The sequence below is a fragment of the Stenella coeruleoalba genome (assembly GCF_951394435.1).
Source record: "Stenella coeruleoalba genome assembly, chromosome: 6".
Lineage (NCBI taxonomy): Eukaryota > Metazoa > Chordata > Mammalia > Artiodactyla > Delphinidae > Stenella > Stenella coeruleoalba.
In genome coordinates, this window is record NC_137151.1 from 76,576,000 (window position 1) to 76,590,408 (window position 14,409).

At 39.1% G+C, this 14,409-nt stretch overlaps 1 protein-coding gene across 1 annotated transcript in view; it reads right to left on the bottom strand.

The window, feature by feature from the left end:
- Positions 1 to 14,409, bottom strand: part of CERKL (CERK like autophagy regulator) — a 147,211-nt gene that overhangs the window by 33,869 nt on the left and 98,933 nt on the right. Inside the window, exon 3 of the mRNA XM_079924121.1 lies at positions 1,156 to 1,287. Coding sequence (XP_079780247.1) covers positions 1,156 to 1,287 — 132 coding nt within the window. The remainder of the gene's footprint in view (positions 1 to 1,155; positions 1,288 to 14,409) is intronic.

Below are 14,409 nucleotides of genomic sequence, written 5' to 3' on the forward strand. Positions count from 1 at the left end.
CTCCAAGTAAGACAAAAGCCACAAAGATGAAAGATTAACTCCTTCACTACAATTTTATTTTAATTCAGAAACTCCTCTTGAGTTTTTCATGGTAGTTTCTCTCCAACCTTCATTGTAGTAGATGCCTTTTGGGGTGGATGACCTTCTCCAAAAGATTATTGTTGCTGCTTTTTTTGTTTAAAGGAATTTCCTTCTACCCCATCCATCAAGTCATGAGATGTAGGTTTATAAACCTTATTTACGTTGTGAGACCCATCTCCCCTGGTGACAGCAGAGCAAAGCCAGGTCACTCTGAATCCCTTCCCTAGGAACTTATGACCGGGACTGGGAGATTCCAAGTACATTCTGGCCTTGTATCCTGAGTAGGCTTATTATGCAATATTCTTCATCAATTAAAATTTACTACAAATTTACACTGTGTGTTAATGAAGCTACACAGAAATAAAACCAGAAGAACTGAGGGTGTGATTCACAATAACGTCAACCCTCCTCACCCCACCCCCGTGGGAAAAATAAGAGTCTCAAGGAAACAAAGGAATCTGGTCACCAAATTTTAAAAGCTGAAAAGAATTTTACTAATCTTCTTTATATGAACTTTAGCATTAGCAAATTTCTGTCTTCGTGGGCACAAACCTAAGCACCCTTCTTATTTTAGACAATGAATTTAAGCTTCTGGCTTCTCTAAATTCATCTAAAATCAGCAGTTAAGTGCTTAGTTTTGACCTAACCAGCAGGGGTCAGAGTCAGAACAAAAACCACCTAATGAAGGATTCCATGGAAAGACATCAAACATTTAAGTGAACAAAAATCAATTGCTGCTGAACTGCAGAGATAATGTTTAAATAGCCAACATCTCAATGAAGGCATCAAAACGTGTGCAGCCCCTTTAAAAATGACACCTAATAATTTTTAAAGTCTGAAAAAAGGTTGAAAGAGAAAATACTGATATTCTAATAAAAATAACACAATTAAAAGAAAACAAAATAATTGAATTATAATCCTGGAGCTGGCTGCAGTAAGTTATCGAAGCACAAAAACAAGCTTTAGATATTACAAGTAGCTTCCTAAATTGGACTCAAGAGCAAACTCAAGGTTATTTTGCTTCCTCAAGTATGATTTTTTTTAGAGGTGAAATTATATTCTGAAAATACTTACCTGTTACATCCGTCTTTATTCCCGCAATCTTCAACAGTGGTTCAACCTTCTCATAATAGACCTGAGTAGCTTCTTTTTTGTGGCTTTGAGGGTTAAGGACTATTTTTAATGACTTTGGTCTGTCTGAAAAACCTAAGAGGAAAATATAAAGACAAAAATTATAGTCTCTGTCGGCATTTTTTTTCTTTCCCTTTAAAACCATACACTAAGGCCAGTTAGAATGTTATACACCTATTTAATTACTGTTTGCTATTTTTATTTGAAATTCTTCCAAGAGTTTTCCTGAATATGGCATTATTTTAAAACATTTCACAGTTCCTAGCAGTGAAATAAGAATATCCCTCTTAAATAAGTCATGAGTTATAACAAAGCATTTAATTTATGAAGGAAGGTGTGAATGAAAGCGACTTCATGAATATTAGGCAATGATTAAGTATATTTACCAAATCACCGATAATATATCCGATGTTCCTTTAGCATTTGTTTCTGGGGAAAAAAGCAATGGACTATCACAGATTAGAAAGTCCACTTCCTCTCCTTGGATAAATGTGCTCATTATTGGAATTGGGCATTCCGGTAACCCCAGGGCTACCCAGGGCTGACCTGCTGATGAGCCCAGAGTGGAGTGGAGGATGCAAGGCCAGGTCAGGGCCAGCACCCAGAGCAATGCACGCTGGAAGCTAAAAAGAGGGTTTAGGTCGGAGTTCAAGCCTGAAAAGGGGCCAAGGGAGAAAGAACTCTTCCCTGGGGAATTGGGAAAGCAACGCCTCTCAGCGGGGGTTCGGGAATATAGTGCTGCCTCACAGTTGGGGCTGAGATTTGATACTACAATTTTCTGGGCTTGCAAGATGCTTAGCACTTAGAGCCCAGTTGGAGCAGGTGCAAAGCAAATTTTCCGTTGTTAGGAAGGGGCAGGAGAGGACAGAGGAGCCAGAAGAAAGCTGACGACTATTTCTTTCACGGTAAGCTCTTCTCACGGGGCCATGCTTCAAAGTTAGAAAAGCAGTTACTAGCATCCATTTTTAATGAAACCGTTACTAAAGCCAAAAGAAAAATGTCCATTACACCCACGTCAGTTTTTGTGCCTCAAGTAGAGACAATATTTTATTTCTTACCATATTTGAAATAATAAAAATTTTTCAACAACACATATTGTTTGAATTCAGGGAGTATCTTGGCTGAGGACCAGACGGGACGATGCTGAACTCCTTACCTCTTCTGTACTTGGCCCTGGGATCCCATTTTGGTGAGAGACTTCTGCCAGTCTCCTAATCACCCAGTCTTGCAACCTCAATTCCTTGTTTTTCTTTCAATTCCTACATTCAAATGAGTGCCCAGATTCGTGAGGTGATAACTATTTGCTTCCACGCCTCTGCCCTTCCTGGCTGTCTCACTCTGGCTCGGCGTTCTCCAGGACCACTCACGGGTACCTTGCAGCACCCCCTTCCACCATATCCTCAGACATCACAGCTCCCAGCAGCCCTGCACTGGTCCAAAGCACCAGGGCTCATCACTGCCTGTGGGGCAAGCCTGACCCCTGAAAATGACATCCAGAGCCTCCCCCAAACAACTCCAACCTATCCTCCTCTCTCTCACACATATTCAAGAAATACTTGTTGAGCATTTGCACTGAGAACTGGGAAGAGGTGGAAAGTGATTAACATGTGTTCATGCTTTACAGGGGGAAGACGTATCCACAAACAGAACCAGTACAAGACAGAACAGATTTGTTAACACGAAGGCACAAAGTGCCCTGGGAGTGGATGAGAGGAGGGTGGTTAATTCTTATTAGGGATCCAGAAAAGGCTTCCCAGAGAAGGGAGCATTTGAGCGGGACTGGGCTCATGCTGTTTTCACTACTTGCAATTCCCTCCTGCCTCACACTTCATCCTCCCCTTAGCGAAACAGCAGGGGTAGAGTCAGGGAGGAAATACCAAGCAGTGAGACCAGCACAGAAGATGCTCGAAGCAAACTAAGTGCAGAGGGTTTTCTGTTCCATTTCCACTTCCCCTTCACGATCCAGACCCACTGTATTAATTGCTGAATACCAGCTGCTAGGCCTTCCTCTGTTCAGACAGTTCACCGTTTCCACTCTGCCTCATCTCCAATCCTGTAAAAATCTGACCACTTTTTCAAAGCTCACCTCAAATACCACTTCCTCACTGAAGCCCTTCCTGACCAGCAGAAGTCACCTCTCTGGCTTCTTGCTCCCCGTGTTACTCTCTGTACCTCTAATATCGATTTTTTATATCATTTATACAGAAAACTCTGATAAAGGACTCAATGTCTCAGGACTCCCACTGGCCAAACCTGGGACAACACAAAATGGAATTAAGACAGTAACATATCATACATACTACAGTGACTTTTTAAAAAACCCAATTCCGGGAGTCAAACCAACACTAAATACACATATAAATAAAGGAGGAAAAGGAAAAACTTCATCTTAGAGTAACAATTAATAAATACGGGAAAATTACAGAGTTAGAAAATCACTATTTTCAACCATCATAATAATGATGGATTTAGGCAAGAATCAGCAATGGATGCTAAAACCATCGGTGACAGTCAGTTGGGGAACAAAATACTTACTTATTCTTAAACTCTGTCCTTCCCTATTACTCTATTTACAGAAAGTAAAACGGAATATTTACAGTAGGGAAGTCGGGCAGACACGTCCTCAGTCAGGTGATCAAAGTAAACAACACTCTGAGTGTTGTTAACTCAAATTGACACAAACTGAGTGATACAAACTGACACATGTGCCTCATGTACGAGATACACAGCACTAAGGACACACAACTTCTGTGGGAGTCCTGCCCCAAGTGCATACATAATGTGGACCTAACAAGATGAAACACTCAGACAAACCCAAGTTGAGCGGCATTCTCAAATTACCTGCCTTAAACTTTTCAAAAATGTCAAGGCCACGAAAGACAAAGAAAAACTGAGGAGATTAAAGGAGACCAGATTAAAGGAGACTGAAGAGTGACAACTAAACGCAGTATGTGACTCTGGATCAGGTCAAAACAAAACTGCCATGAAGGGGGCGCAGTGGTTGAGAGCCCACCTGCCGATGCAGGGGACACGGGTTCGTGCCCTGGTCCGCAAAGATCCCACGTGCCGCGGAGCGGCTGGGCCCGTGAGCCATGGCCGCTGAGCCTGCGCGTCCGGAGCCTGTGCTCCTCAACGGGAGAGGCCACAACAGTGAGAGGCCCGCGTACCGCAAAAAAAAAAAAAAAACTGCCACGAAGGACAGCATTTGTGTCCTTCAACCAGGAAGGACGAAGCAGATTAATCTAGGGCTCACTTTTATTAAAACACGAAAAGGACCAGAAATTTGTTCTAAACTCCAGAGTCCAGACAAAAGATCTGTTTAGGTTTCCCTTACCTGGTAAATTTGTTGGAATATCCTCATTTCTCCAGCAGGGACAGACCCAGTAAGGAAGGTGTCTAGCCACCAAATTGCAGTCCCCAAATGCTGTCATACAAACCAACTTTTATTTCCCCCTTTTCTTATATCATGACTGTGGAGGAACAGACGTTTGTGGAAATGAGAAACAGTCATTCGGGGTTAGTGAGGATAAGCACATTGCAGTCGAAGGCTTGTAGACCTTAAACATATGTTTAAAAGTGCACGCTATACGTCCCACCCAATCTTTGTGACACAATCTTCTTAAAATGGCAGGAAAGGGGCTGAAATTATTTTTAAAGACTTTCTAAAAGGATTTAAGCAAAATAATTTTATTTTTAAGCCTCAGTTAACAACAACAGCAATGAAAACTAAATTAATCAGAAAGTCCCATTCCTTAGACATTCTGGTCAATCAAGGGGTTTTTAAATACAAGTCAACAAAGCCAATTTTTTTTTTCTTTACCAGAGCACGTATTCATTTCCTCATTTCTCTTTTTCTTTTAGATGCATCTAATATGATGACTATGAAGATAGAGCCTAAGTATATATGAATTAGGTAGCAATTTGAAATCAATTTAGAGATCACGATGGAGACCTCTACCGAATAAAGTCAGATTTTTAAAATTTTCTTAATTAAGTGGAATAAAGAGACATAACTAACAAATCCCCATCCTTCTCTCCTTCCATGCTCCCTCCTCAAGCCTCCTCCTATTCCATTCAGTTTCTTGAACTCCTTTGTTCCCTCTACCACAGGGTCCTTGCACCTGCTCTCCCCACTAGCTGCCCACCTACACCCGCTGCCACCATAGCCACTTTGCCCAATTAACCCCCTCTTCTCTTTGTCTTGATCTCACATCAGTCATTGTTTCTAGGGAAAGCCTACCATGGCTTCCTTGGCTTTGTGACTTCAGCTAGGTCATTTCCCCCTTATCATTTGTTCTCACAAGTCCATATACTTCCCAATCTTGATTCTTACACTGCTGTTATTTTATATCTATTTATTAATTATTCTTCCATATTAGACTGGAAACTCTCTGGGTTTTTCTCCACATTCTATTTCCTTAGTGCAGGGCACATAATAGATGATCAAATACTTGATGAGTGAATAAAAGGGCAGTGTTAGCTTTAGGTCATCTAGATAACAATAACAGCCATTCATTTATTCACAAATAACTACATGCCTGTTATTTGCCAGGCAGGGCTCTAGAAGCTGAGGTTCTATCAGTGAACAAGGAAAGCCTCTGTCCTCATGAAGCTTCCATTCCAATGGTAGGAGACAGAAATAAACAAGAGAATTCAGAGCATGCTAAGTGGTACAAAGTTCTAAGGATAAAAGTGAAGCTCAGGACCTAATGAGACTTAAAAGCTTTTGCACAGCAAAGGAAACCATAAACAAGACGAAAAGACAACCCTCAGAATGGGAGAAAATATTTGCAAATGAAGCAACTGACAAAGGATTAATGTCCAAAATTTACAAGCAGCTCATGCAGCTCAATAACAAACAAAAAAAAACACAAACAACCCAATCCAAAAATGGGCAGAAGACCTAAATAGACATTTCTCCAAAGAAGATATACAGATTGCCAACAAACACATGAAAGAATGCTCAACATCATTAATCATTAGAGAAATGCAAATCAAAACTACAATGAGATATCATCTCACACCAGTCAGAATGGCCATCATCAAAAAATCTACAAACAATAAATGCTGGAGAGGGTATGAAGAAAGGGAACTCTCTTGCACTGTTGGTGGGAATGTAAGTTGATACAGCCACTATGGAGAACAGTATGAAGGTTCCTTAAAAAACTAAAAATAGAACTACCATACGACCCAGCCATCCCACTACTGGGCATATACCCTGAGAAAACCATAATTCAAAAGAGTCATGTACCACAATGTTCATTGCACCTCTATTTACAATAGCCAGGACATGGAAGCAACCTAAGTGTCCATCGACAGATGAATGGATAAAGAAGATGTGGCACATATATACAATGGAATATTACTCAGCCATAAAAAGAAACGAAATTGAGTTATTTGTAGTGAGGTAGATGGACATAGAGTCTGTCATACAGAGTGAAGTAATTCAGAAAGAGAAAAACAAATACTGTATGCTAATACATATATATGGAATCTAAAAAAAAAAAAAAGTCATGAAGAACCTAGGGGCAGGACAGGAATAAAGACGCAGACCTACTAGAGAATGGACTTGAGGACACAGGGAGGGGGAAGGGTAAGCTGGGACAAAATGAAAGAGTGGCATGGACATATATACACTACCAAATGTAAAACAGACATATTTTACATGGACATATATACACTACCAAATGTAAAACAGCTAGTGGGAAGCTTCTGCATAGCACAGGGAGATCAGTTCGGTGCTTTGTGACCACCTAGAGGGGCGGGATAGGGAGGGTGGGAGGGAGGGAGATGCAAGAGATATGGGGATATATGTATAGCTGATTCACTTTGTTATAAAGCAGAAACTAACACACCATATAGTTTATGGTGTATACAAAGCGATTATACTCCAATAAAGATGTTAAAAAAAAAAAAGTGAAGCTCAGTTGTGGGAGAGAAGAAGGGCAAAGGTAGAAGAAATGACTTGCTGGCCAGGGAAGGTCAGATCACCCAGAGCTTTGTAGGCATTTACAAGGATTTTAGCTTTGGTTCTGAGTGAGAGAAGAAGCATGGAGAATTTTGAGCAGTGTTTACAGCAACATAGCCTTAGGTGTTAAAAGGATCACTTCAGCTGCCATATGGAAAGTAGACACGGTTAGGGTAAGGACTAACAAAGCAAAGAACACTGGCAACAGTCTAACACTGTGTGCTTAGATACAGTGGTTGAAGTGGACATTATAAGAAAAGTCAGATTCTAGATATATCTCCTCATGGAAGTATAATTGACATACACATTATACTAGTTTTGGGTGTACAATATAATGATTCAACATCTGTATCCATTGGGAAATAATCACCACAATAATTCTAGTTACCATCTGTCACCACAGAGTTACAAAAAAATTTTTTTCTTGTGATGAGAACTTCTAAGATTTACTTTCTTAGCAACTTTCGAATGTATTTTGAATATATTTAGATATATTTCGAAGGGAGAATGGATAAGATTTGTTTCCTATTTTGATATGGTATATGAAAGAGAACAAAGAGTAGTCACATGTGTGGCTGAAAAAGGGGAAAGTAAGGACATAAGAGGGCTAAGGACTAGTGAAAAGCGGCAAAAACAGTAAATTGTGGTCTCAGTGGGGCTGAAGGATTATAGGGGTTGGGAGAGTTGATCTGGTGAGCTAGGAAGACAGAAGGAAGTAGCCACATGGGGGGTAGGATGATTAAAATTGAGACAGAGAGTTATTGCTAGTGACAATAACAAGATCTGATGAACTTCCACATTCATCAGAATCACAAAAAGGAGCTTCTTAAAACAGAGATTTCTGGGCCCCAGCCCCAGAGTTCTGGACTCACTAGTCTGTGGTGGGGTCTGAGAATTTATATTTATAACTAATTCCCAGGTGACGCTGATGATGTTGGTCCAGGGGGCCACACTTGGAGAACTACTGTACTGGAAATATGATTATGGGAGAAAATGGGGAAAGTGAAATACCTGTCAAGATCTCTGAAGGAGAAGAGGTAAAAACTGAGAGAAATGTACAAAAAAACCACATAAAATTATGACAGCAGTAGTATTGGAGCGAGTGACAGTGAGGCAGGAGCTAGAGTCTTCAAGGACTGGCAGAAGGATGCAGCAGGCTGTACAGGACAGCAAGTAATGCTAGCAGGTGGTGTCTGACGGACTGAGCTTCAATGCTGAGGATTTTTAAGAGAGTACGCTGAGAAAATGGTCCCCAAATATCAGTGAGACGCAAGAAGACTTCAAGACATCAACAGCACCTCCAGCACCAGTTGTATGAAAGGAGAGGACTGCAGGGGACGCTATAAGCTCCTGGAAGAGCTGTGTCTCTCTACTAAAGCAAAAGGGGGATATTTGGAAAAGTGGTTGACAATATAGATTTCGCTAATGATGAATCGTTCGTTCCACAGGGCAAAAATAAAATGGTGTCTGGAGTTGAGGAGAGTAGGGGATGGTGTCAGGTTAGGCGGTACACAGAGAGGGCCTTAGAGGGATGAGAGTCTAGGTGATGAAGGGCCTCAGGCAGCAACACAGTGTGTGTAAAGAGCTAAAAATTGTGTGCAGCAGTTGGGATTGGAGAGTGGGGCAGTGATGAGTGGAGTTTTACCCCAAGCACAAAAAGCTCTATGGATTCTGTCTTCCCTCTGGTCAATATCCAAGTTAGGGAAGAAGCAAAGTTGCCCGGAACTACAGTTGCTCCAAAGCCCCTTTCCATCTGGTAACCATCCAGTGTTGGAGTCTGAACCCAGGTCTGTCTATGGCACTTGGTTACACTCTTCACCACGTGACCACATGCAAACGTCTCTATATCTGAGAACCATATACACAATTATTTTCTGTACAAATTAAAATACACACATTGTACAGAATTCAAAAATCTCATTATTCAGCTCATTCCCTGGTATCTAGTTCCCTTCCTGAGGGGCAACCACTGGCATCATGTCAAGAATTATTCTCTGCATATACAAAAATGTAGGTATACGTTCTGTGACTTTTTACATAGATGGTAGCATCCCAACCCACTATTCTGTGCCTTGCTTTTCCTTTTACAATATTTTGGAGATAATTCCATATCACTACATAGAGTGCTACCTTACTTTATTTAAAGCTGCCTAGCTTTCTTCCTACAGATGAACCTCAATTTAATTAACGAGTTCCCTGGGGATGAGTATTTAGGTTGTTTCCAATCTTCCTTTACTGCAAATACAGCTGCAATGAGCATCATTTTGCATCTATTTACATAAAACTGCAGGACAAACTTCTAGAAGTAGAAACACTGGGTCCAAGGGTATGTACAATTTAGAGTGCACATTCCCAAATCACTTGCCATAGAAATTTAGACTTGTGACTGAAAAAAAAAAGTAAATGCTAGAGTAAAAGTAACTGATCTTAAATCCTGGCTCCTCCATTTGCCAACTGTGTGACTTTGGGTTATTGTTTAACTTCTCTGTTCTTCAGTTTCCTCATCTGTAAAATGGGGATAATAAGAGTGCCTCTCACAAACTGTGATGATTAAATAAGTGTAAAGTACTTAGAAAAGTGCATGGCACATAGTAAGTACTCAGTTTACCTATTATTTTTACTACCAATTTACAAGGGTGTTTTCTTACACCCTTGTAAATTTTCAAAATTTTGATCTTTGACAATCTGAGGGGTGAAAAACCGCATATCACTCTAATTTCAATTTACATTTCTCTTATTATGAGAGAGGCTGAGAAACTTTGCAAATGTTTAAGAGCTACTTATATTTTTCCATGAACTGTCTGTTTATATCATTAGCCAATTCTTTCTTTGTACTGTTTGTCATGTTAATTGTAGCAGTGCTCCATACAGTATCAACCTTTTACTTGTGTGAGTTACAAATATTTTTCCCCGCGTGTCATTTAGTGCTTTTAATTTTATTTATGCTGTTTTCTCTATGTCAAACGTTTTCATTTTTATGTGCCTATGGTTGAATTTATCACTTCTTTTATGGTTTCTGGGTTTTGTGTCATATTTAAAAGCTCCCTTTGTGACAAAAAAAATCCCCTATATTTTTCTAATAATTTTATGGTCTCAATTTCATATTTTATTTAATACTATCTGAAATTTATTTTGATAGATGATACAAAATTGGGAGTTGACTTTACTTTTTTCCAGGTGGCTATCTATCTGTCCCAACATAACTCATGGCATAATCAGTCTTTCTCCTACAGATTTCAAATGCCACCCTTAGATATACTAAATTTCTGGATGTATTTGAATCTCTTCTTGAGTGTCTAGTCTGAGATCTATTGATTTATTCATATGCCAGTATCATAATGTCTTAAATATTATAGTTTCATAACATGACTTAGTAGCTGATAGAGTTCCTTACTACTTTTAAGAATTTCCATGTCTATTTTTACACATGATCCTTAAAATCAGTTTGTCTAGTGTGAAAAAATTCTCCTGGTATTTTATTCGGATTATGTTAAATATATATTATCTTAAGGGCTGTTAACACTTTTATGAGATTCAGTCTTTCTTTACAGAAACATGGTATGCTTTTCCATTTTAAGTCTCCTGTGTCCCTAAGTACCATGGTAAACATTTTTCAGATAAATGCTGAATAAGTCTAGGTTTTTCACCTTTTTTTGCTGCTGCTGTCAATATGTTTCTAACTCCATCTCCTGACTCTTGATGCCATATATCAAAACCATTAGATTTCTACACCTAGCACTTAATTTTCTCATTGTTCATCATAGATTTTCCCTTATTCTCTTGGATTTTCCAGTCTAATAGTTATTTCATCTTCAAATAATGGTAATTTCCTCTTTCCAACTGTCACACAAATTCATGTTCTTTTCTAGTCTACTTGCATTGGTGGGTTTCACCAGAAGAATGTGACCAACAGTGCTGATGAAGGATACTGTTGTCAGTTTCAAAATTTAATGGGACTCCCTCACATGTTTCTCCTATTATAGGCTTTAAAATGAGATATATATTTATCATGTTGATAACACAGCCATCTATTCTTATTTTATTAAGGGTTGTTTGACACTCATAAGTAAAATCAATCTATACTTTTCCTTCTTTGGACTTCATTGTCAGATGTTGGTATTAATTTCATGCAAGCTCTAGAAATAAAATCTGGGAGTTTTCCATATTTTCCTATGCTCCAGAATAATTTAAATAGTATTGAAGTTTTCCTGTTCCTTAAAGGTATGGTGCACACCCCTGTGAAAATATAAGAGTTGGTGCTTTTTTTAGGAGTAACCAAAAATTTCTGCTTCTTTGGTGATAACTGGTCTTTAACATTATCTATGTCTTCTGGAGTCAGTTTGGCCATTTTTATTTTCCTGGACAATGTGTTCATTCATTTCATCCTGCTCCTAAGAGGCAGCCCAGGTTGCCTGCTGGGTTCTAAATATCATCCTCCTATTGAGTAGTAGTAGCAACACTATTTCCCCCTGATAATCAGAACTGATCACCTTTGCCAGCAGAGCAACTTTCATTATTAATTTTTCACTTGCTGGTTCAGTGATATGGTTCAATAATGTGGCCAGGTAGTTTTCAAAGTCCAATTCAATTGAACCACTGTCATGTTCCTATATGAAAGTATTCTTTTAAACTAAAAGCTCTAAATCAGCAGAGTTCAAAGTTGTAGAGGCCGGAAGCAAAAATATTATGAGTGGGTCACAAAAGATGGAGATAAGAAATGACACTTCTACCTTAACTCATTCATTAGTCCATAGACCCATGTATTCTGTTTATGGAACTAAAAACTACTTTAATATCACAAGATTTAGTCTCCCAGGTGGAAGACAATATTATAAAATAGGAAAAATGGTAAGACTAGTGAATCCCATACTTGTCAGCCAACTGTTTCACTATTTTTGATGTGAATGAGTCCCTTGATCAAAAGCAGTATTGTATAGGATGCAAATTCACTGAACACGGCATTTAGTAGGGCCACCAATGGTAGTGTTGGCAGAAACATGGTGGACAGGAAATGCAAATCCATACCAGAAGTAAGCATTCATAGCAATGAGGCCAAGCCACTGACCTTTCACAAAGGAGAGGATTCAATGTATCAACCTGCTACCAAGTGGTGGACTGGTTGCCCTGGGATATGGGGTGTATCCAGTGCTCAAGGCTGATCTGCTCGCAGGCAGAGTACTCAGCAATGGTGGTAGTCAAATCAGCCTTGGTGAGCAGAAGTGCTTATTGCTAAATCCCTGTATTTTTCTCCTTCCTGCTTTAAGGCCACTTTGTTTATATGTTCATTGTGCAAGCCCTGGGTTTGCTCTGAAAAGATGCTGACAAACATCTATAGAATGGAGCATCTTACCTACCTGGTTATTTCCTGGTTATTTCTAGAGAATAAATTTTCTTTGGTGAGCATTTACATAAACACAAATCTCATATTCTGCTCTTATTCTGTGAAAGTCATCCATATACTTTTGCTTTATACATCTTTGCCACCAACCCTCCAAATTTTTACTTCCAACTATTTGGCCAAGCTCTTCGCCACTGTTCATGCATTGAGATACATCAATCCCCGTGGCCATCGCTCCTTAACAACTAGTATCAACTGTTTGAAGTTCTGACTACCAGAAGGATCTCCCTTCCCTACTATCTTTTAGGAACACCTTGAGTGGGGCTGTAATGCTTCAGGAGCTCACTTCTATTATACCATGCAGAGCTGTCTCTGAACTAGGCCCCATTTAGTTCCCTTAGGCAACTGGTTAGAGAAAATGTTTCATGAGGCCATATATGTGGGGTGACGGGGAAAAAAGCAATCAGCAACAGTTGTAGGCCACCAGCACATTTGATGCCCTAGAACCTTCTCCTCTAGCCCATTAATAATATTATCTGTATAAAACAGCTTTCTATTTAAAATAGCTAGAGTATTTTATGTTTTATATCAACTGAACTTTGATCAATACAAATGTTTAATAGACATTTCAAATTTAACATATTCAAAACTGAAATTCTGCTTTTCCCCACCAAACCTGGTCTGTCTACCCACCATCTTCCGCTTCTCACTAAATGACAACTTCATCCTTCCACTCACTCCAGTCAGAAACTTCACTTTACTTTGAACAACTACTTAAGCATCTACCCTGCCTTTCTAATATGCACTATACTCCTAGCTAACCAAACCGTACCAGTTACAGAAGCAACATCATTTTTTAAAAGAAGAATAGCACTCATTTAGGAAGAATGGTTGAATTAGAAAATCTCCATGATCTACCCCCAGTTAAATAATCAGTTCAGGCAAGGATAATCAATGCATGTTAAAACCGTTAGATGAAATATTTACTGAGGACTAGACATTCCCTCGGTCCCTGAGTACCACCCAACAAATTATCCGCTAGTTTCAAATAGAGACATTGCAATGGAGGGATCAAGCTTTTTCACCTCCTTGATTCAGGGATCAGTCTTAGCCTTGGGGAAGTCATCTTGGCCTCATTAACAGTAGGGAAGTCAGACATTCATTATGTACCACCTGAGATGATAAAAAAATGAGTACCCATAACACTTATGAAGTATCCTTGCCCAAAATTTATAACATAAATCTGATTAAGTCTTTAGATTGAAAATCCAGTTTATAGTAAATACAGAGAATAGAAGAACAAGTTAAATGATGCCCACAGGAAGCAATCAGATAGGGGCATAGCAGTACTGCTCAAAGTCTGTGGTCTCCATAATGACACCCCAGTATCACGCAGCAGCTCATTAGAAAGGCCCACACCAGATCCACTGAATCAAAATTTCTGGGAGTAAGGACCAATACTCTATATTTAAATGGGCTAAATGTTTCTTATGAACACTAAAATGTCTACAGGACAAATAATCCAGTCTCTTCCATAAGTCAGTGTCCGAGAGGATATAAAAGATGAGGAAGAGCTTGTTGTAGTGTTGTCGTTTAAATGCATTTAATTGACTGGACACTGATGGTTACAAATCAGCTATAAAAGACATTCTGGAAAACAGGGGGGAAATTTCAATGTGGACCAGGTATTAGATCATAATAAACAACTATTGTTCATTCATTTTATAGGATAATGATATTTTGTTATTTGTAAAATTTCTGTTCTTAGAGATGCATACTGAAATATTTCTGGGAAAAATATAATGATGTTTATAATTTACTTTAAAACACATTGACAGAATAAAATGTTTGAAGTCACTATGGAAGAATGTTAAGAACTATAGAATCTAGG